Source organism: Pocillopora verrucosa, chromosome 2, assembly GCF_036669915.1.
Source record: "Pocillopora verrucosa isolate sample1 chromosome 2, ASM3666991v2, whole genome shotgun sequence".
In the NCBI taxonomy this organism is placed as follows: domain Eukaryota; kingdom Metazoa; phylum Cnidaria; class Anthozoa; order Scleractinia; family Pocilloporidae; genus Pocillopora; species Pocillopora verrucosa.
This window is the reverse complement of record NC_089313.1, coordinates 14,918,442-14,941,818: the sequence shown is the minus strand read 5'-3', so window position 1 is coordinate 14,941,818 and position 23,377 is coordinate 14,918,442. Positions and strand designations below refer to the sequence as shown.

Below are 23,377 nucleotides of genomic sequence, written 5' to 3'. Positions count from 1 at the left end.
ACTAGTTTTTTTTAGATGACTTTAACAGGGGTGTGAGACCCCTTTTCCTTCCCACTCACCCCCTCATATCGCCTTTTCTTCTTATGCCTTAGAATTACAACAAGTATTCAAGTGTAAGAACTATTCCTTACGTCACTCGGTGCATTGACATCTGCTCCACTCTTGGTCAGCATCTCTGCTACTTTTTCGCCATCCTTGGTCCGTGCTGCAATGTGCAACGGTGTCTCTTCGGCCTAAAATAAAAACCAAGACAGGAGAACTGTGTTCAGTCTGAAGGGAAAAAGCTGACCACTCCTTAAAACTGAGAAAATTAATTCTGATCTTGAAATGAGGACCCCAAAGCTCATCGAGGTGATATGTTCTCACGGCTAATTCAATGAAATCAGCTCTGTTCAAACTAGTAGAAACAGTTCCAACTCACCTTGCCCCCTCTGTGCTGGACATTGGCGCCATATCCCAGTAAGACTTGAACAACCTGTGGTTTGCAATACTTCACCGCGATGTGTAAAGCCGTGTACTGATCCTAATTGACAAAAAGTGCAAAAATCAAACCAGCTTCGATCCTCTCATCAACCCTTCCCTGTGTTTTCCTCACATTACAAAGACACCAATAGTTTTTTTGGAGTAAAACTCGACTGGGGAACAAAACGCGCAAAGCATTAGCCCACTACGACTGTGTTTTTTTTTCCTAAAACGATCCGTCAAATGGTGTTGGTTAAATTGTAGTCCTGACTCTCATTCCTACTACTCATGTGTCGGTGGCGGTGGCAGTGGCGGTGGTGGATTCAGGGAGAAGGTCTGGGGGCTCGAATCCCCCCCCCCCTCTCCGTCCATCACAATTGAAGGTTTTTCAATGACTGTCTTTTCCGGCACCAAATTCTTGCAGCGACAGCATCGTATTATTTTTACTCAAAATGAGATATGGGCAATTTACTTGTTCTAAAGTTGTTCTAAGCATATTTAGGCTGTGGTGTAGAAAGGGAAAAAAAGTGATGTATCTTCTGAGTCAAAATTTGCACACACCCCCCCCCCTTCCCCTTCCCCTTCCCCTTCCCCTTCCCCTTCCCCTTCCCCACACCCAACAAAAAAATTCCTGGATCTGCCCCTAGGGTGTTGAGAAAATAAATTTAACTGAGGGCGAGCAATGGATTCTTACTTTGGTTTTGGTGTCCACTGAGGCGCCCTTTGACAACAAAGCCCTGACGACTGCCACATGACCTTTCCTCGCTGCCGCGTGAAGGCAAACAGCACCGTCCTACACCATGAATAACAAAAGAAAATAGATGAATGCACATTACCTCAGTTAACTACCAAGCAGATCAATGAATAATGAGACCTTTCATATGAAAGCTCAACATTGAAAGCTATCGTAGAGTATTTTCATTAAATAAATAAAGGAGGAAAGTTTCTAAAGAAACTGTGATGCCGCGTCGGTGGGAGAGTATAAAAGGGTAATTTGTATTATCGACTGAGTTGATAACGTGAATTGGCCACAGTGAAGAGTGTCAAAGCCTACGTTTCGAGCGTTAGCTCTTCGTCTTTCGCTCTTTACCGAGGTCAATTTACGTTATTAACTCAGTAGACAATACGAAATTACCCTATGTTCATCAAAATATGCTTTGTCTTTGTTAAGCTGTAGTGATAAGAATATGACAGCTCAGTAGATTTATATTTAGAACCATAAGTAAGTTGGTATCATTATCCCCATATTGGATAATTAAAAATTTCAGAAAGTGTGTGACCGTTTTCATTGGGTGTTATATTCAATACAAACTCATAGTTTTTCATACAGCTATTTTGACGAAACCTCGCTCTGTGACCTGTCAAATGACAGCCATAATGTTAAACGTGATATTATTTTTATGTCACAATTCTCCAAAGGGACACATTTTGTTCACCTTGTTGGGCATGTGGAGGGGCACGCCCTTTTTGAGAAACACCAACGCAGTGTCAGGATGTCCTGCTTGAGCTGCTATGTGCATCAGTGTACTGCCATCCTAGAAACAAGCATCGTGAAAATTCATAAAAAGTTTGCTTCGTCTCGTTTCTGAGATTCTGCTGCAAACAAAACAACACCAAAGGGAGGCTTTTAACTTCTCATTTCTTCTAATCAGCCATACCTTAGTTCTCAAATTCACGTTGGCTTTCAGTTTATCCACTAAGAACTCGGCGACCACTGAGTGACCTCGTTGAGCCGCCAGGTGAAGTGGTGTGCGGTCGTGCTAACAGATCAGGAAAAAGGGATAAGTTGTCAATAAATGTCCTGTGATGCACCAACGGTCATGTGCAAGCTAACAAGCAACGTATTTTCTCCAGAAGATCTTGTACAAATATCCAATAACGATCACCTCTTATCAGTCAATCAAATGCTTGGAAAAAAAGGGTGCTTTCATCATTCTGCCGACGAATTAGTGTCTTTGATATGTTTTCCGAGCTGCGCATAAGCAGTTAGTTTCCTCACTGACATTAAATTAGTTTTTTGTCTTCTCTTTTTTTCGGTTTTCGTTTCAGAACCAGTGTTGAGTTGTAGCTTGGCAAGAGCCACTAAATTTGAAAACCCCTTCCTTTTGTGCGACAATTGATGTGTTGTAACCCAGTTATCTATCGAAACGTCTACATAACATGAACTCACTGAATCCGCGATATTCGCATCAGCTCGAGCTGCTTGGAGAAACTTGATCATTGTTTCATCTCCTTCGTAAGCAGCGATGTGAAGAGCTGTCTGGCCTTCGGACTGTAAAGAAAGAAAGAAAAATAAAAGAGAAGGAAAACAACAAAGGAAGGAAAGATCAGTCAGGAATTTCATCGGCCAGAAAAGAAAACGGAACGAGGACTTTTTTCACTTACGTTTTGGAGGTCCACAGGACAACCACATTCGACAAGAATCTTTGCGATATCAATCTCCCTTTTGCGTACAGCAGCATGCAACACGGTGTCTCCGTTAATCTGAAAATGAATTCAGTTCGCAGCAAAAAAAATTATGATAAAGTGAACTTTGTAGTAACACTTTGAGCCTCACTCGGCCCTATGCCCTTTCAACAATTAACACAGTATGAGGCACTGGAATAGGATTTTATTCATACTTGTTCTTTCGTCTTTTCCAATCAAGAGGAATATGGAAAACAACACAATTTTTTGGGATCTAAAATCTGACAATCCTTTCTAGAAAGACGATGACGATCAATGATTGTTCCGGTATGGAAGTCATACAAGGCCGTCAAAGTTATTTCTGATATCGAAGTAACGTCTGATGATTCATAAAAACAACCGCACTGCGCCCATACAATAGTATTTCAATTTTTTTTTATTAGACACTCTGTCTTGTTTTGTTTCTCCATATTTTCTGTAACTTCTTACCCCTCTGGTGATCTTCACTTGCTGTTCAGTTTGGGAACTGAGTAGCTCTTTCACTACTTGTTGATTTCCTGCCATGATCGCAAGGTACAGTGGGATCGACCCGCTCTAGAAGAAAAATTACAGCTGTGATTCCTTTTGTTTTTGTTTTTCGACACAGCATCCAAAGAAACTCAGTTGACTCACTTTGTCAGTGAGGAGTTTGGCATCCTTTCCAGTTGCCTTTAGTAGAGTTTTAACAATCTCCAAAGCTCCAGATGGTCGGCTGCATGCGATGTGCAGTGGAAGTTGCTCCTCAGGCTGAAAAGAAGATCAGCAAATCAGTTTAAGTTAAAAGATGAATTGATGTTTATCCTGGACACACGGGAAAACAGGAATCCTCACGCAGCTTTATAGTGAGGTTGCGCGCAAAAATTGAATGTTTATCCCAGTCACACGAGACAACAGGGGTCCTCACATAGCTTTAGCTGGCGCGCAAAAGTGGAATGTCTATCCTAGCCACACGGGTAAACAGGGATCCTCACATAGCTTTAGCTGGCGGGCAAAAGTTGAATGTTTATCCTAGCCACACGGTTAAACAGGGGTCCTCACGTACCTTTAGCTGGCGCGCAAAATATGAATGTTTATCCTGGTTACACGGGTAAACAGGATCCTCGCGTAGCCTTATAATCAGTTGGTGCGCAAAAACTGATGCAGGAGCAATAAATCAGAGAGGCTTTGGGAAAATTGGAGGAAAATGTCACAATTACTGAAGAGATTGAGACCGATCAACTAAGTTTAAGTGCAGAAGTTGTATGGGTTCTTAAATTTGGCTAATCAAAGTGAAACGAAGTGTGCAAGTTATTTCAGTTTTAATTTTCCTCTACTTACCCCGGCTGGAAGTGTCGGATCCGACTTCTTGGAGAGAAGAAGTTTCACAATACCGTCAGAGCCAGAACATGCTGCATAATGAAGAGCTGAGCGGCCCCCCTGCAAAGATGAAGGAAGAGAATATTTTAAGAGAGGTTCTGGTCTTTGGTATAAATGGTTGTTTCCAATCGATTCATCACACACGGTTGTAACGAAAACTTTGCGCAGGTGAGCGAACGAACTTGCAAGCGAAATAGTTGGTGGACCATGATTCCCCATTCATAAACAAAACGTGACAGTAACGAGAAGTAAAGAAATGATCACCAACCACGAAGCTCTTGATTCTTAAATAAATTCTCCTTGTCGGCACCTTAAGATATGTATTGAGAACAGCATGGAGAAAATACAAACTGTTGCAAGGCTGTAAAGCGTGAAATTGTAAATATCTAGTACAAGAGGAAAAGGATGGCTGCGTATAGTGAAGATTTAGGTGAACTGCATATAAGTGACTTCGAAACTTCAAGTTACTCCTTAACCTCCACATATGATCAGCATCTAATTTCTCCAAACAGTATTACCCCTGAATCACACATTAAGGTCATGAGAATAAAAGAAAACGATCTCGAATTCAAGAAGCTCTTAATTGTTAGAACAAAGATTCTCCTTGATAAGTAATATAAGAAATGTATATAGAACAGTATGGAGAACTTGCATACTGATAACAGGGTGTAAAGGGTTAAATTTTTCAGGATTCAGAGTCAGTGGCGAATCTCCGTTTTCCATGCATACAGTTCATAAGACTATAATTTTCGAATCAGACTGCTTTTCGTTTGTAAGCCTCGTCTGAAAGCTAAATATAGGGGAGAAATATAGTTGATAACATCAGTCTTTATTCTTACCAGTGGTTGAGCTTCAGATGTGAAAGATAACGATTTCTTGATGGTTGAAAGGAAAGATTGACTTGGCCTTTCTCGGATGTTAGTATTGATTCTTTTAGTGATCAGCTGATGCTCTGGTATATACTTTCGTTATTAATCAACAATATCCTTCCAAAACTGCTGTACTAAGTTTGCGTATTACCTATAGCGATTATTTTTAGTTTGGCATTGAACTTTGTCAGAAATAAAATATTCCTTTTATCATTTTACCAACACTTTCACCGTTCCAAGTCGTGATCACGTAATGCACGCCGTCAAATCGCATAATCATGAAAATTTTTGGTCTGTGAAATGATATTTGTCCTTTAATTATAGTTTACGGAAAATACGTTCATATTGCACTGGTAAGTCGTGATTTGTGCGTGCGACTGGTTTTCCCCATGAACACACAGGTTACCGCGGTCAAACAAGAATAAATCTGTCGAATGTTGGCATTCCATAAAACTTTCCTTCAAATGCAAGCAGCTTATGCCCCGATTTCAACTACTAACTTTCATGTGTCGAATGTATGAATGGATCAGCATAATCCATGTTTGCATCCCGCAATTCCCCTCTTTCACTGAGGTGACTGATTACGAGGCTGATTAAGGTCAACGTCTGGATCAACAGTCGATCTTTATCGCTTGAGTCTACCAAAATAAGTATTTATGATTGATACTTGAAAGGTTTGGCGTTTGAAGCGAGCCTTAAGCTACATGTGGCTCAATATCGCCGAGGGGTGTGCTGCGCTGGGAATTTACTGACCGTAGAAAGGCGTTATGCAGTCACCATGCAATAGAGGATCATAATCTAATCAAAATTTACTTTGAGCATTTTGCAAGTGATGAGTTACTGAATTACCCTCCACAAACTTTAATGAGAAATGTTAGTTTTTGTTACATAAATCCTTACTTTGCACGTCGTGTGTCGCTGATAAATTTGTTATGAAAGATGAAAAACCGTCGGCCACAAAGATCGCTTAGGTAAATACAAAGATTAGTTTATACTTTTTCATTCTAATCACTGTATTCTGAAAGAGACTTGCAACATTTTCAACTCGGTTCAATTTTTGCAGGACTAACGCTGAATTTAAAAAGTCAGCGATATAAGAAGTTTGATGCAAAACCTTTTTAAAATTTCATAACACGAAAAAATTTGGTGCAAGACTCTAAAGTAAAACATCTTTTAAGATGCAATCAAAACGTAATTTTCTTTCATGCTTCAAATTGGTTGAAAAAATTAGTGCAAGAAATAAACTGCAATGAATACTGCGAGTCGCTTCCCGTGAAGAGTTAAAGGTGGCAATGAAGGCACGAGGTTATTACTTCAACTAATGAACTAAAATCTCGAGCAAGTTGTCTTCAAAAGTGATTCTTTCTCAAGATCCTGTCATTTTGTGTGTGCAGTTCGAAAACGCAAATGTCGGAAGCAATCTCCAAATAAAAAATAGGTTCTTTTAGCTGTGAGTACAAACGCCTTTGTCGAATCACAAGCGCTTCCGTCTTTGATTTTATCTCATTGTGAGCGATCAGTTTGTTTGACATCAAAGACACAAGACAAAGACTTAAGCGTCAAGTATATAGAAAATAATAAAATATACTTTTAATTTTCTCTTTTTTTCTTTTGACCGAAATCGTATCAGCGAAAACTTACTTCAAAAATTTAATGAAGTTGGTTAAAAAAATGGTATAACATGCTTAATGAAATTTGCTTATTCAGCTCGATTCCACTTAGAAGTAATTGTAAAGATAATTCTTTTTATCCAAAGATATATATGAAGGAAACACTTGTCTTAAAATGGGCGAGAGATGGCGAATAAGATATGAAATAACTAGAGAAAATGGTTGGATAAATAATGAGCGAAAGTTTGATATCATCACAAGCTGGCAAATCTTGTCGCGTAAATTGTAACTGTAAACACGAAAAGGCCGTGTACAGCCTCATTTAACTTTAGCCATTCTTTGCAGTCGTTTTGATATCAAAAAGAAAATCTCTCGAGTAAAGGTTGACTTAAGAGAAATAACTTTTTGTATTTACTTTGGAAAAATTTCATCTCGTCCTAGTTTCAGTTTATAAACATAAAGTGTATATTTTTGGTCAACAGATGATTAGAACTCGACCTCGCATTGGTCGAAGTTGTGATTTCATTTTCAAATGACAGTCATGGCTGAATCATTTGTAGCGATAATGTATGGTAAATTTTAAAATGACTTCTTGTCGACAGTTCATGTTTCGAAAGGCGGGGATTTATTTTTTTCTCGGTAAAAAAAAATCACTTAAAAACGCCTAGAAAACGATAAACACATGCACAATAAACATGGAAATTTGAAAGAAATCATAGAAAGATAAGAGAAATCATAAAGTCCTTTCATACGCTTAAGGAAAACTCACGCGACTTGAAAAAGTGGTAACCGTTTCAATAGATTTTAAACAAAATATTGAAAATCAAACATATGCGGCGATACTGTTGAACAATGGAAACTATATGTAAAAGACGCGGCTATTTCTAAGCAGGCTTAGCTGCTCCGTGTATTGACGATCTCGATCAGAAAATATCTGTCTCCCAAATAATTTTGTAAGAAACAAATTTACATAATCACCGATTCACGTATTTCATAACGAGAGGAAGATAAGAACAAAGTAACTCTGCGTGTAGTTAGCTGAATACGTTTTGAAAACAATATTTCTTTAGAAACGAAGGGAAATATACCTTCCGCTCAAGATAAAAAAAAACCTCGACTGAATATTGTGCAAAAAGATAAATGTGAATGTTTACGAAGGGCTAAAAGATTTTTCCGCAAAACCAAACCGCATATAGATCAACTATAGGTAAAATTTGATTTGTTACGAACAAATTTTATAAACCTCAACAAAGTTATAATTGCTCGAAGAGATAAGGCGAAGTCACGTGACGGAGTTGTGCGAAGACTTCAGTTGTAGTTACTAAGATATGAACAATCGTCTTTAAAATCAGCTGCCTCTCTCTCCAATTTGTCATCACCGTAGGCCATTTTTGTTGGTGTTAAAATCAACAAACGATACGTCTCTAAGAATTGCTCGCACAAAGGGATCAAAGGCAGTGAAATTTTTCTCTTCACAAACACACTTTGTCGTGCAAATTTTTTTTTAACCAGGAGAAAGATCGCATAGTGAGCACAATTAGAAGCTGGATATAAAAATTTAATAAGGCATCAATATTTGATCCTGAAAATTGAAATCAAGGACCAGGTTGAAACTGCGGTTTACCGCTATTTTGCAAGTGCAATGTTTATCCATCCAAGGAGTGTGTAATTTTCAAGGTACGCTTGTGTTTGGTCCGAATAAAAGACGAGGGCTTTCAAGGAACTCGCCAAGTTTTTTACCCAGCTGATATGCATTTTACCTTTTTTTCTTTACTTCAGCTGTGTTGATGCAGGAAATCCAATTTTAAGATTCTTTTCTACAAAAACACAACGAAACAAAAGGTAGCAGACAAATATCGAGAGCTTCCATTATAATTTTCTTATTTCAGCACACAAAAATTCAGAAAGAAAACATGTTTCGTTTAAAACACTGCAAACATACCTCCGTTAAGATTCTAAAACGTTTTACCGAGTCTTCAGTTTACCTTACGATAAGCAAAATTTGAAACGCACATAAACTACTTTATTTCACGTTTTCGTTTAGTTAGCAATTTGCGGGAATATCAAATAAAATTGGCCGCTGCACCACGCATTGTAGGAACAAGTGGCCAAGAACAGTTCTCATCGGTTCGAGATGTGCGATCAATAACAATCCGGAAATTCACAGAGGAAAAATAACTAACTCCACATCCTTAAGTGTTTCCAAAATATTTTCTGTGAAATCTCCACTAATTAGACTATGGCCCAGAAGAGTCACCTTATTTGATGCGGTAAAGCTGACAAAATGGCAAATCAATCTTTTGATTACCTTCTTGTGTAATTAAAGAAAATGGCTCGGAAAAACCTTGTCGTATTAACAAGTGAAGTGCAAGTGGACCGGATTTCGCCGCCTACCTTGTCCTTGTCTGTGACCACGGCGCCCAGTTCAAGTAACTTTTCCACGATGTTGTGCTTGTTGTCACGGGCAGCCAACATTAACGGCGTTAAGCCGTTGTCCTGTTAGAAAATAATAGGAAAAAAAGAAGAGAGATGAACCTTTAGTGAATAAAATTACAAACGCTCATTTTAAACGGCGGGAAAGGGGGTTTGAAGAAACAAACCTCTGCTTTGGAAGCCATGATTTGTTAGAGGCGCAACCAAACCAGTCGCGCGGCACGCAGTAATGAGATTTACGCCGTGCGCAATCAGCACAAAACTGAATGGGAGCGAGCAGCTTGCCTGGCGAATTCAATATTCATTATTACGACCACTGTGTATTCAGTGGATTTTGGTCCTTTTGCAGAGGACGAGTTAACGAAATTAAAAAGCCATTAAATTCTACGACGGTTTTGCGGCGTTAAGTTACGGAACAAAACTTCACAATAGGACGAGTTTAAGGAGCAGCGCAAAACGTGATAAGCGTTCAGATAAATTACTGCTGTACGTCGCGTATGGCAATAACGAAACAATAACAAGCCTCAACCAAAAAAAGCGTTAAGGTGTAGGCTGAGGTAGTCTAGCGAGCGAGAGAAGGACAGTGTAACGAGAAATAGAACTAGCAATAATATCTTGGTTCAATAATGAATCTGTGTCCAGGTGCTTAAAAATTAAGACCGCCTAAGCCTTAATAACTAACTAAAGATCATTTCTATTCCATAATTGGTATTGTTAAGTTTCTTGGAACTTCTCATCCGCCCATCTTTGATCATAAAACAGCCGGTAAAAATTGTAACACTAAAATTTGCAATTTCGAACCACAAACCAATGAGGATGATGCCCGATGAGCGTGAAAAAAAAATCTCGAAATCAAAAGTGCTTTATCTACCGCGGGGTTTTTGTATTTCGAAGACCGCATTTTTGTGCGCAACAATGTATCAAAAAATTCTTAATATTGTGGAAGGATCATTCATTACTTCGACCTCCGTCGACGATACTTCCATGTTGTTTCGTTCCAGGCTGTTGAGGTGTTGATCCACAGCCGGCCAATCTCCCTTTAGAGAAAGCGCCAAAACGCGGTTTAAGAGTTCCCATCTAAGAATCGATGGCGGAGTTTTGGTATCAAAGAGTACTCTGGAGCCTCGTCGTGGTTGGATCTGAGCCACTGCTGAGTCCGTCCCTGGGCTTGGAGGCCTAAGCGATGGTCGGCGGCTCGAAGGACTTGATCCTGGTCCTCCATTCGGCATTGCAAAGGCTCCGGAAAAATTAATCAGTTCCTCACCACAGCGGGCTCTTACTTTCTATTAGCTCTGCATTCACGTTTTACTTATTCATTCAAGCTTTCTCTGAATAAATCAGTTGCCTCTTGCTGTTTATCAGGTCATAATTACTGTCATTTCGACGAAACATTCCGCCATGTAGAAGGTTGATCTATGGATGCGCATTTTGTGGTTCAGACAATCACCAACGCATCATTTTCTAGTGATTTAAGGTTCGAAACCGACTAAAGAAACTGCGCATGTGTAACAATTACAGCTTTGTTTTGAAATGATTACTAAAAATTACATTTTGCAACCACGCTCTAATTTTAAACCCGAAAAAAAATCAAAGCACATAAAAATCTCTTCGCCAATTAAATCCAAATTTATTTTTTATTACCTCCAAGTGCCATGCTTTTTTTCATGAAATTAATTCTCAACCCAAGGAAGTCGTTGAAATATCAAATAGAACGGTGTATTCATGTGTAATTTCTCCAATGTTTCCGATTTATTTGCATAAGAATGGATGCGCCAACTACTTCGGACACCTCAAATCGTTTGAAGATTGTCAGGCTTTGTATAAACACACATATAAGAGAGCGTCGATCTTCTCATTGTGATGCGGTTTTTATAGGAACAGGTGCGCAAATGACGAGGTGATAAAACGTGATATAGGGAACAGAGTAATGAGCAGTACATGATTCATCCATTAAATTAAACAGAAATTTTACTAAGCGAATGTATAAAAGTCAGGTTGTTGAGAAGCGCGTAAAACTTCCGCGTAATGAGGTATTCCTTGTCAACAAAGGAAAGGAATGTTTGTGAAAGTCGTTTGTTTGATATTTTTCTTATTTCCATTTGCAAAGAATAAGGAAACAGTGGATTTGTTGTGTCACGATTGAGGATCTTTGTAACATTTTACAGAAAGCAAAATAACGCGAATTCGGCTAAAGTCTTGCAACCGTGCCACTAAAAACACTTAACTAGCACTTAGACAAAACCCTTAAGACTTTGTTTCTTGGCCTCTTATTTGGGAGAAAAGTTTTCAGAATTCGTTTCTTGGTCTAATGTGTTCTATTCAATCAGCCGTTTCAAGGCGGAACTTTCCGCGTAAATTTCTGCATAACTGAAACTGTCCGAGATCGAAGAAACTGAGTGATTGAATCATGTTCGCACGAGACTGTCTTTGAACTATCAGTTATAACTCTAGACGACATAAAGATTGAAATGATGAAGTATTAAAGATTGGAATCATTTGGCTGCGGAACCTTAAATATTTCGTAATTTTGGAGTAAGTTTCCCTTAGTACTCCTCCGTGAGATGTTTATCTTTCCACACTTGACTTTTTTGACGTTACGAACGTCTGAATTTAAAATCATTCAACTACCTTTTTTAAATAACCTGTGCTTTCACTCAAGTAAATTATTTACATTAGCTGTCAACAAGAGATATTCTGCTATTTTTCAACCTGGCTATCAAGAGGATTCTGAGAAAGGTGAAAAAATTAGGGTTGTTTTTTTTTTCCCATAAACCTTTGCTGTAGACTTCTTTCGTAAATTTACTTAAGCCCCGCTTGAGAACAAAGTATTTCAGATACAAAATTTGCCATTTGGGTTTCATGATGTTCACAAAAACGTACCGTGATGAGATACAGAAAATTGAAGATAGGTAAAACAAAAACTGTTATCAAATGAGGTTAATTGCGATAGGAACCATTGACATCTATTTTGTTCGTAAATGCAATATTTGCTTCCCGTGACGTAAGGTGAAATTCATATAATCGCATTGAATAGCAAATGAAAGAGTGCTTAGTACGAAAACTAGCAAATGCAGACTTGAATTTAGCCTACTGCTAAAATTGCAGCAAAAACAGAAACAAAGCGAAATACGTTTTGTGTAAATATAAGTATTTGCCATTTTCTCTTCGGATTTTAGAAGATGAACATGCACCTTAGCAATGACAAATGAAACTTCAAACCTGACACATCACATCAGGTTTAAAACAAGCAATAAACAGAAAGTAAACGTAAACCTACTTCAGTGCAGAACAAGGACGTCTCATTGATATAGTCTGAATCACTTATCCAACCTCCGTGAAGGCGAATACCGATCGGAGAACGAGCGCGACCTCTCGAATCTTCGGGAAGATCCATTCGGCGTTTCAAGGGACTGTGGTTTCCGAAAGTTGAGTTAACACTGACGTACACTCGAATTTGTCTTTCATATGAATCTTAGCGATAAAAGGACGATTCTCGCGTTTTTGTTTAGCGATCGTGTGTCATAAGTTAACCGATGACTTGTGTTGATAATATCATTGTCTGAGTTCATTGAAGATACCAGGTCGAACAAGACATCTCTTGGAATCACTCTAGCGCGTCCTAAAACGATTGTTTTATATCCCAACGTAATTTGGCCAAACAAGAAAGCTCAAGACAAAAGGCTGCCAGTCTAAAAAGCAGAAAGTTTTTCTCTTTAGAGACACATAATTGTCGCTAATAGCACCATAGAAAAGGTGTTTAGCAATGCATAAAATACTGCATTAAGTGAACGGACAGCGAAGTTTTAAGGAAGAGTAGAGGTCATTGTGCCATGTACACTTATATTAATGGACATAACTGACAATTCCACTATGCCTTAATGATAATCAAATACACCGAGTTACTTTACAGTTCGCAACTTCAGTTGTTTACGAGCATGACTCATGCACACTAACTCTAATGAACCATTTATTCCTACGTCATTGATACAATGCAAGTGCCAAAATAGCACAAAAACTTACATAAAAGCTACATCATTCATTTATGTGCAAAGAAACCTGTTAGTAAAATCTGTTTGCTTTCGTGCAAGTAGGTAGCCATGATTCTGATCTCTATAAAAGGATCAATAGTAAGTGTTGATTATCTACAAATCTTTTTCTTCTTTTTTTTGCGTTACTTCTACGCATGAAGTCTTTTACCCTTAAGAGTAACAAGCAGCTCCTCATTATTTTCTCCTGACAGCATCGCTGCCAAACCAAACATTGTGGTCATGACAATAACAGAAGTGATCGCCGACGAAAGGAGCTCTTATTAAACTGTTAAACAAATTCTCCGTTACATTACGATGGGAAATGTATAGAATACAGTATGGAGAAAATGCGCATTGATCACGGTTAGGGATGGTGAATTCAGTGTAAACGGCCGTCGTGGAGACTTTCTTAAACTCCTTGTCCGGCTCGCTCGTAGCTCGCTCTTTATTCGGTTTTGATAGCTGATATGTAAACACGACCATCGTGTAGCTACTTGTCTGAATAGAAAGAAGGCTGGTTTTTTTATATTTTTGACTTTGAAAGATCGTAAGTCTAGTGGTCATCAGCGTTCACGTTTACAGTTTCGTCGTTTCCGCAGGAAAGAAATCATTCGAGTAGGCCGGAGTCTACGATATAGTTTACCCTTGGTCAGCGCTGTCCCGTGGTAACATTGTGACATATTTCCTGTTGAACTGCAAATATTTTTTTCTATAATTTCATACCAAAGACATGATTTAAAGGAGTGCAGAAGACTCCAGATATCTCTTAAATAATTAATCCACCCTAAACAAATATAGATCTTATTAAGAGAGAAGAGAAGAGAGAAAGTGAAACTACGTTCTTCATAAATACCTTTTCCTCGTCCGTTAAATCATTCTCTGTCATAGCTCGCGGAGCCCCTGAACCTTTCCGAGATGTAAGGTATTTTTTCAGAGAATCGGGCACTGTTAGATTTTGGGCTTCATTTGCCGATGAAGGCATGACTCACGAAACAGCTCACAAAAAGAAAAAAAATTACCACTGAACGATTCAATAGGGTCAATATTCAACGTGGACTCAGCGGGATAAAACATGTACTGAGGCTTTGCGCCAGAGAAACAGCCACATTTTCACAGCGTGGAGTATTTCTTCTTTCATGTTTAGCAGTGTTTGAGAAATTGATGCAGTTGTACCATCGTCATGAGACCAGGAGCAAAAGAGAACTCAAACATTCGCAAACAACCACGTTGCACAATACGAAACACTTTGTGAAATTCCAATTTGCATTGTGGATTAAACAAACTTTAATTAAAACACTCGAAAAAGAAAAACACTTTGAAGTAATTTAACCATAATGGAGACGACATGGTTTAGGCATTCGGTGATCCACTTTGTAAGAAAAATCTTCTCTACGCTTCCAAAAAAAACAGAAACATGTTGTTTGTCAGAACAGGCATTTCCTTCGCTGAACCCCTTAAATACTTCTGCAGCGATAAGCTTAAGAAGCCTAGCAACAGCAAACAGAAAGTCAAACGACAAAAGTACACAAACTTGCCTAATAACTGGGTAATAATCAGATGTTGTATATCATATATCGGGGGAGGGCGGTGAGGGCGGTGAGGGCTTGTATGAACCGCTCGAGAGGGTATGATCATGGGCGTCTTTAGTCTTTAACAAGATATGAAGTTTTACTGATAAGCGTTTTAAGAAATAATTTTTTTTCTAGACCGGAAGACTTACCGTAGGGTTTAACTAGGCGGTGCAATCTATATTTGTGGCACTTTTTTTTTCAAATTTTATTTCTAAATTGAGTTTGAATAAGCTAGTTGTGACTCCCTCACGTCAATAAGACTCACGTTTATCCTAAATAGGGGAATGAAATTAATATGTTTTTCAACAGGGTCACACCCGTGCACCCTCCTTCCAATAAAAAAAAAACAAAATGCGCCGAATTTACGAAGCCTCGGCCGACTCGACTCTACTCAAAGTTGATTTTATATACAGAATACCTACATATATTGTCATTTGAAAGTAACACCTCCGTTTTCATTTTAAAATTCCTTAGCCGATTAAAGAGTTCTCATGACAAATAGAGTTCTTAGTATATTAATAGCAAAAATAACTTTACAAACACGAAGACATTCGGGAGAAAGCAGTGCTACCTGTGGTTAGATAAAGCAGTTCGTGATAACTACTGGGTAAAGAAAAAGTGTGGTAGTTTTCTTTTCCACTGAACCGTTTATGTTCGGCCAGTTCTTATTGTCCACACGAACATTCCGCTCATTACACCCAAGAGTGGATTTGAGGTAGACAAATGAACGGATTTTCTCTCTTACAAGGTCAGCATAAGCTTGCGGGACAGGCGTGAGAACTTCCTGCTTGAAATCTTATCGACATTGTTGGATGAAATTACTTTTTGATCATTCCTGAGAGTGAAGGGGTTAATTACCGTCAGTACGAATACTCCAATTTTCACCCTTTTTTTAAACACTTGACAAAGATTTTTTTTTGAAACAGTTGCACACCTGCACATCAAACTTTTCAACAAGGAAGAAATTAGGAAAATCAACCCCAAAAATCGCAGTTTGGAACGCACATTCTTGAAAAAATTGTTGACTCGGGTCAAAAAACACCGAAAAGACAACTTAATATAAGAGTCGTTGAGGTTAGAAAATGTTTAACCTCACTGAAAATAATGAACCACGGAAAATAGCAAAAACAAAAAAAAACTACTATCGATATTTTTTAAAATTGTTTGGTCAGAAATTAAAAATTAAAAATCATAAAATTCTAATGAAATATGAAATTAAAAAACGTGCCTTTTACATGATATTCATATGAAATTCAGAAATTCATGGTTAACAGCAGGAGCCCATTATTTATTAAGTAAGGAATTTCCATGGTATTTTCAAAAAAAATGAAAAAATGTCGTTCAAAGTAAAGACCTAAATATAGAATCCATTTCGGATTCTTTATTTACATTCCTACCAGCCAATCAGAAATAATCCTTGAAGGTATTCATTGGATTATAAAACAATTACATTGCGGTTCCTTGCAGTTGACATTTGATATACACAAAACTACAAACAAGTAGACTCCTATATCAAAGAGTAACGCAATCCAAAAACCTCGTCTGGCTGATAACCTGAACAACTTCACCGTTATGTGAGAAAACAAATCCGTAATTTCAAACTTTAAAACACATAGATGGAATTCTTAGGGTGGCCTAAGTTTTAATACTATACACTGTTGCAGAGAGAGCTTATGTAACGTTACCGATGAGCTTCAGTGGCAATGCTCGTACGACTTCAGCAACGCTCCCTTCGTGCTTTCAAGGGTGTCATCGCTTGTTTAAAGCAAAACCACGATATACGAGGAAATGAGAGCCAAATTAAACTCTAATTGTGTTATCTTACCGTTTCCTCTTCTGTGTAGGTTACAATATGTGTTGTTCCATCGGGATCCATATATAAAGTAACGTTTCTGTGATTTTTAGCCAAATCATTCAACTTCCTTCCCGCAGTTACTGCGTTGCTGATGGTGCGAAACTTTTGTGACATTTCCAACTGAAAATATCAACGGTTAAAGATCTACGAATCTGTCAAAAATTAAATCTCACGTGAATAGGACGCTCCCAGAAGGTCACAACAACTTTGAATATTTCAAATTATATCCTGATTTCTCCGAAAATCTTCCTGTCCTTTTTCTGAATACATTTCACGGCGATCCTCAAAACTGGATGGTGCAGTATAGGACGTTAGGTTACGCTCAGTTCATTTCGTGTTCCACTTCACCCGCCATTAATCTGTTAGCGTGGTTATTAAACATTGAACCCTCGTCCCTAATTCCTGTAAGCATTTGATGAGACAACCAATGGAATATCTCATTTCAGATGGGATTGCTTCCTGTGACGACACGTTTACCTTACAAGTCAAATAGAAATCACACGCGACAATAACAGCAATTGCAGCGGTGCAAACACTCTTTACACTAACCTTACCGGGTTATCATAACAATGAGGGGAAATTTGGAGCTATGAATATTAAATCATGAATAAAACATCATACGGGCAAATGAAACGATGGTGAAGTTTCTTGTCTGAGAAAATGCAGTGCAGTGAAACGATTTCTGCGTAGTGTACATGTCATATTCGATAGGAGCTAAATTGGATGAAAACACTACTTAAATGACAATCTTTTGATTAAATTTAAAATAGAAATCTTCCACAGGAAATAGGCAACAGTTTATTTACTCAAAATACAACCTGCTCTCAAGCGGAATAAAAGAAAAAAATCTTCGAAAATCATAGGAAGCAATTTATTTCGATTAAACTAAAAATTTTTAGCCACAAGTCACCTTCAAATTCTCTCCTTGCCTGCTCTAAAAGCTATGAAAAACACTACGGCATGTAAACCGAAAAAAAATGATAATTCAGACTAATTGGAAATTTAAGGAGCAATGTCATATCTTCAAATATTTACCTAGAATTTTTAAAGCTTGTAAGTTGCAATTTAGATGGCAACGTTCCAATCCAGATGGCAATCTTTGCAGTTCGTACGACAATCTTTGTAATCCGGACGGCAATCGTTGCAATTAGTCAGGATGGCAATCTTTGCAATTCGGAAGGAAATTATTGCCATCCGTTAGCATCCTCTTCCCATTTTTTCGATTTAAGAGGAAATATCCGGTATGCAAAAGAAAAACACGTGGTCAAGGAGCTGTTTTTAGAGTAATGAGACAATTAAGGACAAAAATCTTTAAAAGAAATGAGAATGTGCCAAATCTGAAAAACGTGCAACCTCGCCAGTTTCTCATGGAAAAGTGAGATTAATGCAATTTCTGTCGAAACAAGCCTTATTGATTATATTTGATTCTTACTGGAGAATAAAGAGGAAATATAAAAAATTATATTGACAGTCAATTACTTGCACTTCACCGTCACTGCCAATTACAATGCTATCCGACACAAATTTCGCAATAAGGCAGGGCAGGAGAATATAAACTGTCTAGAACCAGTTTATGATCTCTTGGAGAGTGGAAATAAAAGAATTTTTTCATGTAGAAAGAAATGGCGTCATAAAAACTTTGACGAATATTGTAGTCCTCATCAGGTTTTCATCATTTCTGCGTGCTTACAGAGTATTACCGTTTTAGTCTTCGGCGCATATTAGCGAGCAATTAAACTGTGTATGCTTTTGGCTTTTTTTCAAGTTTAAAGGTAATTGCGGACGTAATCATGGCTAAGTATAATAACTAAAGAAATGAGCAAATAAAAGCAATCTTTGAAACAGTCGGTACAAGAGGTAAGGTGTTGATACAGAACAGAGCAGTTTAAGAAATCATAAACAGAAGAACATAGTCAATTATTTCTCAAGAGCTCCGAAGATTAGAGATAATTAAAAACTCTCTTTAACTCATTCTCTATCCTTAAAATTGTTGCTTCATCAACAAAGGCTGCTTCCAAAACTGAGATTACAAAAGCGAACAGGACCAACAGAAAAAGACAGGAAAAAACCCGTCGTAAACATTTAGGCCTCGATGTGAAATTCGAAATTAGCTTTCTAGCACAACAGCATTCAATCAACTAGTTATGACCTAGAGTCTGAGCAGTTTAATCGGTAGTGTTAAGTGTTAAATCTGATTTCAATGACAGTCAGAAGTAAAGGATTAATTTTCTTCATGGTAATTCTTCCTGCAATTTTCAAAATGCATTTTCACTTCACGGAAATCAATAGTTAGGCTACAAAACGTTGCACGCTCAGAAAATGTATCCTAAACCACATCATGATGATGCTACAAAGAATAATCTGCTAAACAGTACTTAGCTCACACGAGATGACGTCTGTAACATAAACACTTATTTGCAGATGGGCTGTTCTATATATATTGCTTAACAAAACTGATCATGTTTTGCTTTCAGCCAGATCTCATTGACAGTGGATAATAATAATGCAATAAAAATTTTCTGAATTAATATTGAAATACAAACCTCATCGTTTTCCTCAGCTTCGAATAAAGAGGTTTCTTTCGTTGAAAGCTCGCTCATTGCACTTTTCTTTCTTCAACGTGCAAACAACTCAGCCGATAACAGAAATTCATTGGCAATCGTTTTTCTCACAATTTTGAATTTAATTGAAAACGCCATTTCGTCCAGTCGTCGTCAATAAAGTAATCATTTGCGGAGAGAATACCCGTGAAGTTTCCAAGGAGACTTACAGCCAACAAGGCAGCTGCCAGCGAAGACTCACGCTGTTATCTTTAGAAATAGTCTTGGCGGACAAGCAAACGCAGTTGGAGATATTTCTGAAAGGAATGCTCTTTTTAAATTATATATTAACTGAGAGCAAGCACTGCAAATAAAGTTGGTTGTGCCCGCTTCCGCGTCGCCTGCGTTAGCTAAAAGGACACTTCTTTCCACAACTGACGGAAACCGAATACAAAACGTAGAAAGTTGTGTCTTTTTGGCGAGTTTTCATCAAGGGGGCCACAAAATTTTGTGTTTGTGGTTATTTTCTTTTCAAAAGATGACTGTTGTTCTTTTGTTATCAGTCCTCCGTGAAATTCAGCCATTCAGCACAACTTAACTTGCTAAAATCGTGAAAATTGATAAAAGAGCAAAACCCTTGTCAATTTTCGTTAGGCTAAAAGCAACTTTTAATGTTGTAATATTTGCAATTTTCGTTGTATTACAAAATTTTGTTTAATCCTGGAGATTTTAAAAAGAGAGTTGCACACTTTAGCTAAACAAAAGAAATGTTTGTTCAGTAAAAGAACTGGAAAATTTAGCCAGTATTTGAATCTTATAAGTGAAGCTTCACACCCAAAATTTTAGTCTACGATCGGACATGCGCACCGTGATGTCGACACGTGGAAAGACGTATCAGCCAAAAACCGTCTCGATTCTGTAGAGACCAAGCCAATAAGGGCAACAGATTTCATTTAATACATCGATAAACCAGGAAAGCAAAGAAATAGTTTCAGAGGATACACGACTTGAGTGAAAAAATTTTTAAGGGAAACAGATTTCAATTCAAACACCGACAAACCTGGACTAATATAGAAGTAGTGTCAGAGAATACTCGGCTTTAGTGAAAAGTGGAGGATACTCCTTTAACTCAATATTTTTCCAATAAACACAAAGAAATGAAAAATAACTGATACAAATCTACCTGGGTTGCATGAAAATTGGTGTTTTTAATCATTTCAAATTAAAATTGCACTCAAAATTGCATATGATTATGACGACACTCGCGCACGCGAAACGAAACCAAACCAAACAAAATTCTCTTCGTCGAGGTTAAAGACATATTCTACCTTAAGCGTTCACAACTGTTCAGTAACGATGCTGTTCAAAACGCAACATACAAATTATGGATATTTTTGGTGTTTACGGTGTATAGCAAATTTATGCTGGTTCATAGTGACAGAATACAATAGTAATAAAGTGCTCCTTTAGAGGCTTATGCCATGGCTTTTACAAGAAGGAGTAGGGGTTGGGGAATACCTGTCGCATGGACTGTAAAAGAATCCTATTTCCTCGAGTTGTACCTTTCTTTGGGATAGAGACAGTCGCTACTTAATAATTGAGGTACAAACATGTGTCAAAATAATTATATTAAGATCTGCTGACTCATTTTTGATTCAATAATGTAAATTGACCTCTGTGGAGGATTTCTAATAACAATACATTATTAACTCAGTTCTTGTATTCCCCCAGATAAGCGCAGCACCACAGTTTCTTCAGAAACTCACCCCCTTTATTCATTTTAAAGTAGGTTAGCGTTGCATAGCAAATCATCTTCATGCATGAGGTTGTTATAACGGAAGGGTGATTACACGTTTCCCAGTTATTGATCAAAAATTCCATTTTTTCCTTCCTCATCGTTATTTATCGAGAACGCATTGTTTCACGTACTGTTCGTTACGAGATTAATAACACTTTTTACGGACGGCATATGATAGCTGAACCACTTCGGTGAAGTGGTATTCGTAAACTTAACGAAAAGAAAAGCATGCAGCGCCACAGCAGAGAGATTTGCTTAACGCCTCTAGGCTTTGAACTGATAAATTTACTCAGTACTCACAACAGATGGCAAATTCTGGAAAGATTCTGTCATCACGGCTACGCTTCCTGATCTCCGTTCGCGCTTTAAATCTTTGCAAAATGTTTCTTCCATCTTTCTTTCCATTACACTGGCTCTCCTTCTACTCACGAACACTGAAACAGAGCAAACCAAAACATTTTTCCTTGAAAAATAATTGGTCTCTTTATAATTCATGAAAAGCAAGTTTTCCTTTTGTCTGTGACGTACACAAAATTCGGTAGGTAGGATCACTGTTCTGCGTGTTGAGGAAGACTTAGTTTCTCCCATATAAATTCACTAATTTTCACGCTCAAAATAATAGTCCCAGTTTGGTGTATTCAGTCAAGTTTGATAACTTCCTATAAATATTGTTAGGAAAAAACATCGTCCGCCGCAGGAAACGACCATAGCCTCTATTTTGTATGAGGAAAAACAAAACAATATTTCTATAGTTTTATCGCCCTTGTCAGAAATAGATTTTTATTATTTTGAGAACGAATTTACGTTTTAACGTGCGAGTAATACTGTTTCTCTATCTCCACAAATAACATTTTGTCAATTTGTGATTATGTTATGCAAAGAAGAAGCCAACATCACGATAAAACCTTCTTGCAACTGATGAACCCTTAAGCAGTTTTTAACCTAATTTTCTTCAATCCTTGTCTCGGTGTAGCTAAAATAAATTAACGCTAACCAACCGCGTATGATACTTGTTTCGAGCGTTCTTTTAGAGTTAAATCATCATCTGTACATTAATTACTCCGCTAATGATTCCCGGTCTATCTAAGAATTTGACTTTAAAAGAGGTCTACGCGGACAATAATCATCAGCTTCAAAATTCGTACCTTTCTCTGGAACTTCCATGGTCGTATTTTCCTTCCTGTGTAAATAAGAAAGGGAGACAAAGAAAAAAAACGAGCTAGAATCAGAACATACTATGCATTTCCTGAACTTATAACTCGACACGGAATCAAACTTTCAAAAAGCTTGAGGCGTTAAATTAGCAACGAGGAAGCTCATGAAGCAGCCGAGGTGGAGACTTGACAACCTCGTTCAAACACAGACCAATTAATTTCACAAACCCTGGGTGCAATTTGGAACTTTCAGATGCCATCAGAAATGAACTGCGCACCCGGTCGGGATTAGTTTTCAAATAAAGATTGTGTTTCCGTCTTCCTCTCGCTGTAATGTCAACCAAGGAGTTTTAATTTACAATGGGCTCGAACAGCTGTTCCAACATGTGAAATGGACGACAGGAACATCTCGACGTTAGCAAACACATTTACACTACAGTAGTTACCGCAGCTACTTCCTTTTTTTATAAAAGACACAATTTAATGACCCAAAGGATTATTGCTCAGCATCGTTGTCCTTCTTAAAGTTCTTTGAGGCTTTTTTTTTAATATCTGGGCACTTGAAAACTTAAAAAATAGTTTTTTTAGAATAATTTATACCCCCAGGCCTATGTAAATGAATGCGCAAGTAGATCTTTGTAATGAAATTTCAGGAAGGAAAACAGCTTTCGACGACGTTACGCTTACAAAAGAGAAATATTGAATCTAATTTAACAGTTAGTCGAATTTCGTAAAATTCGTCACCTCTTAATTCTAATTTCAGCATTGTTTAAGTTTTTTTCACTGTTTCATTGCTCAATTTGTAATTGTAATTTGGCAATATCATTACCTGCTCACTTTTCACGCATTGCTCTCATTTAATTGGCAACGCGTCTGATGATTTTAAAAAAATCTTGCTATAAAAAAAAATCAGCCGCAGTTCGATGATCGTTTTCGTCAAAAAAAGAAATCTGTCAGAACAAGACTGAAAGAAACCAAGTCTACAAGGCCAAATTCGTATAATGAACATGAAAACCAACCCATTTTAGATATTCATGAACGTAGGTTCATGCGATAGATCAGCAAAGCCTTCCGAAAACTTGGGAAAAATGCATGGAGAACTTTCTAACGCTTATCAAAAACCACTTATTTCAGGCAGGGATGTATTTAAGCACCAATGTATGTTACAGTCGAAACATGGTTTTGATAATAAGCTTACAAACTTATAAAGAGCGCAAACTGGAAGGACACTCAGTCCTTGATGATCCAATGTCGTA

The 23,377-nt window shown here is 37.7% G+C and overlaps 1 protein-coding gene across 3 annotated transcripts in view; it reads right to left on the bottom strand.

The window, feature by feature from the left end:
• The window catches only part of LOC131798567 (serine/threonine-protein phosphatase 6 regulatory ankyrin repeat subunit A), a 55,019-nt gene extending 32,569 nt beyond the window's left edge, over positions 1–22,450 (bottom strand). The window contains exons 1-14 of one of the 3 annotated variants that reach the window (XM_059116227.2): positions 22,350–22,450; positions 22,113–22,147; positions 21,268–21,401; positions 9,137–9,238; positions 4,225–4,323; positions 3,541–3,654; positions 3,358–3,462; positions 2,848–2,946; positions 2,633–2,734; positions 2,121–2,222; positions 1,899–1,997; positions 1,157–1,255; positions 422–523; positions 132–233 (exon numbers count right to left, since the gene is read on the bottom strand). In XM_059116227.2, the coding sequence (XP_058972210.2) occupies positions 132–233; positions 422–523; positions 1,157–1,255; positions 1,899–1,997; positions 2,121–2,222; positions 2,633–2,734; positions 2,848–2,946; positions 3,358–3,462; positions 3,541–3,654; positions 4,225–4,323; positions 9,137–9,238; positions 21,268–21,401; positions 22,113–22,147; positions 22,350–22,381 (1,326 nt within the window). In that variant the 5' untranslated portion in view covers positions 22,382–22,450. Of the gene's footprint in view, positions 1–131; positions 234–421; positions 524–1,156; positions 1,256–1,898; positions 1,998–2,120; positions 2,223–2,632; positions 2,735–2,847; positions 2,947–3,357; positions 3,463–3,540; positions 3,655–4,224; positions 4,324–9,136; positions 9,239–10,134; positions 10,648–16,599; positions 17,004–21,267; positions 21,402–22,112; positions 22,148–22,349 lie in introns of those variants that run through there. The other 2 variants (XM_059116228.2, XM_059116226.2) reach the window with 2 other exon arrangements.
• Positions 22,451–23,377: the final 927 nt, after the last annotated feature.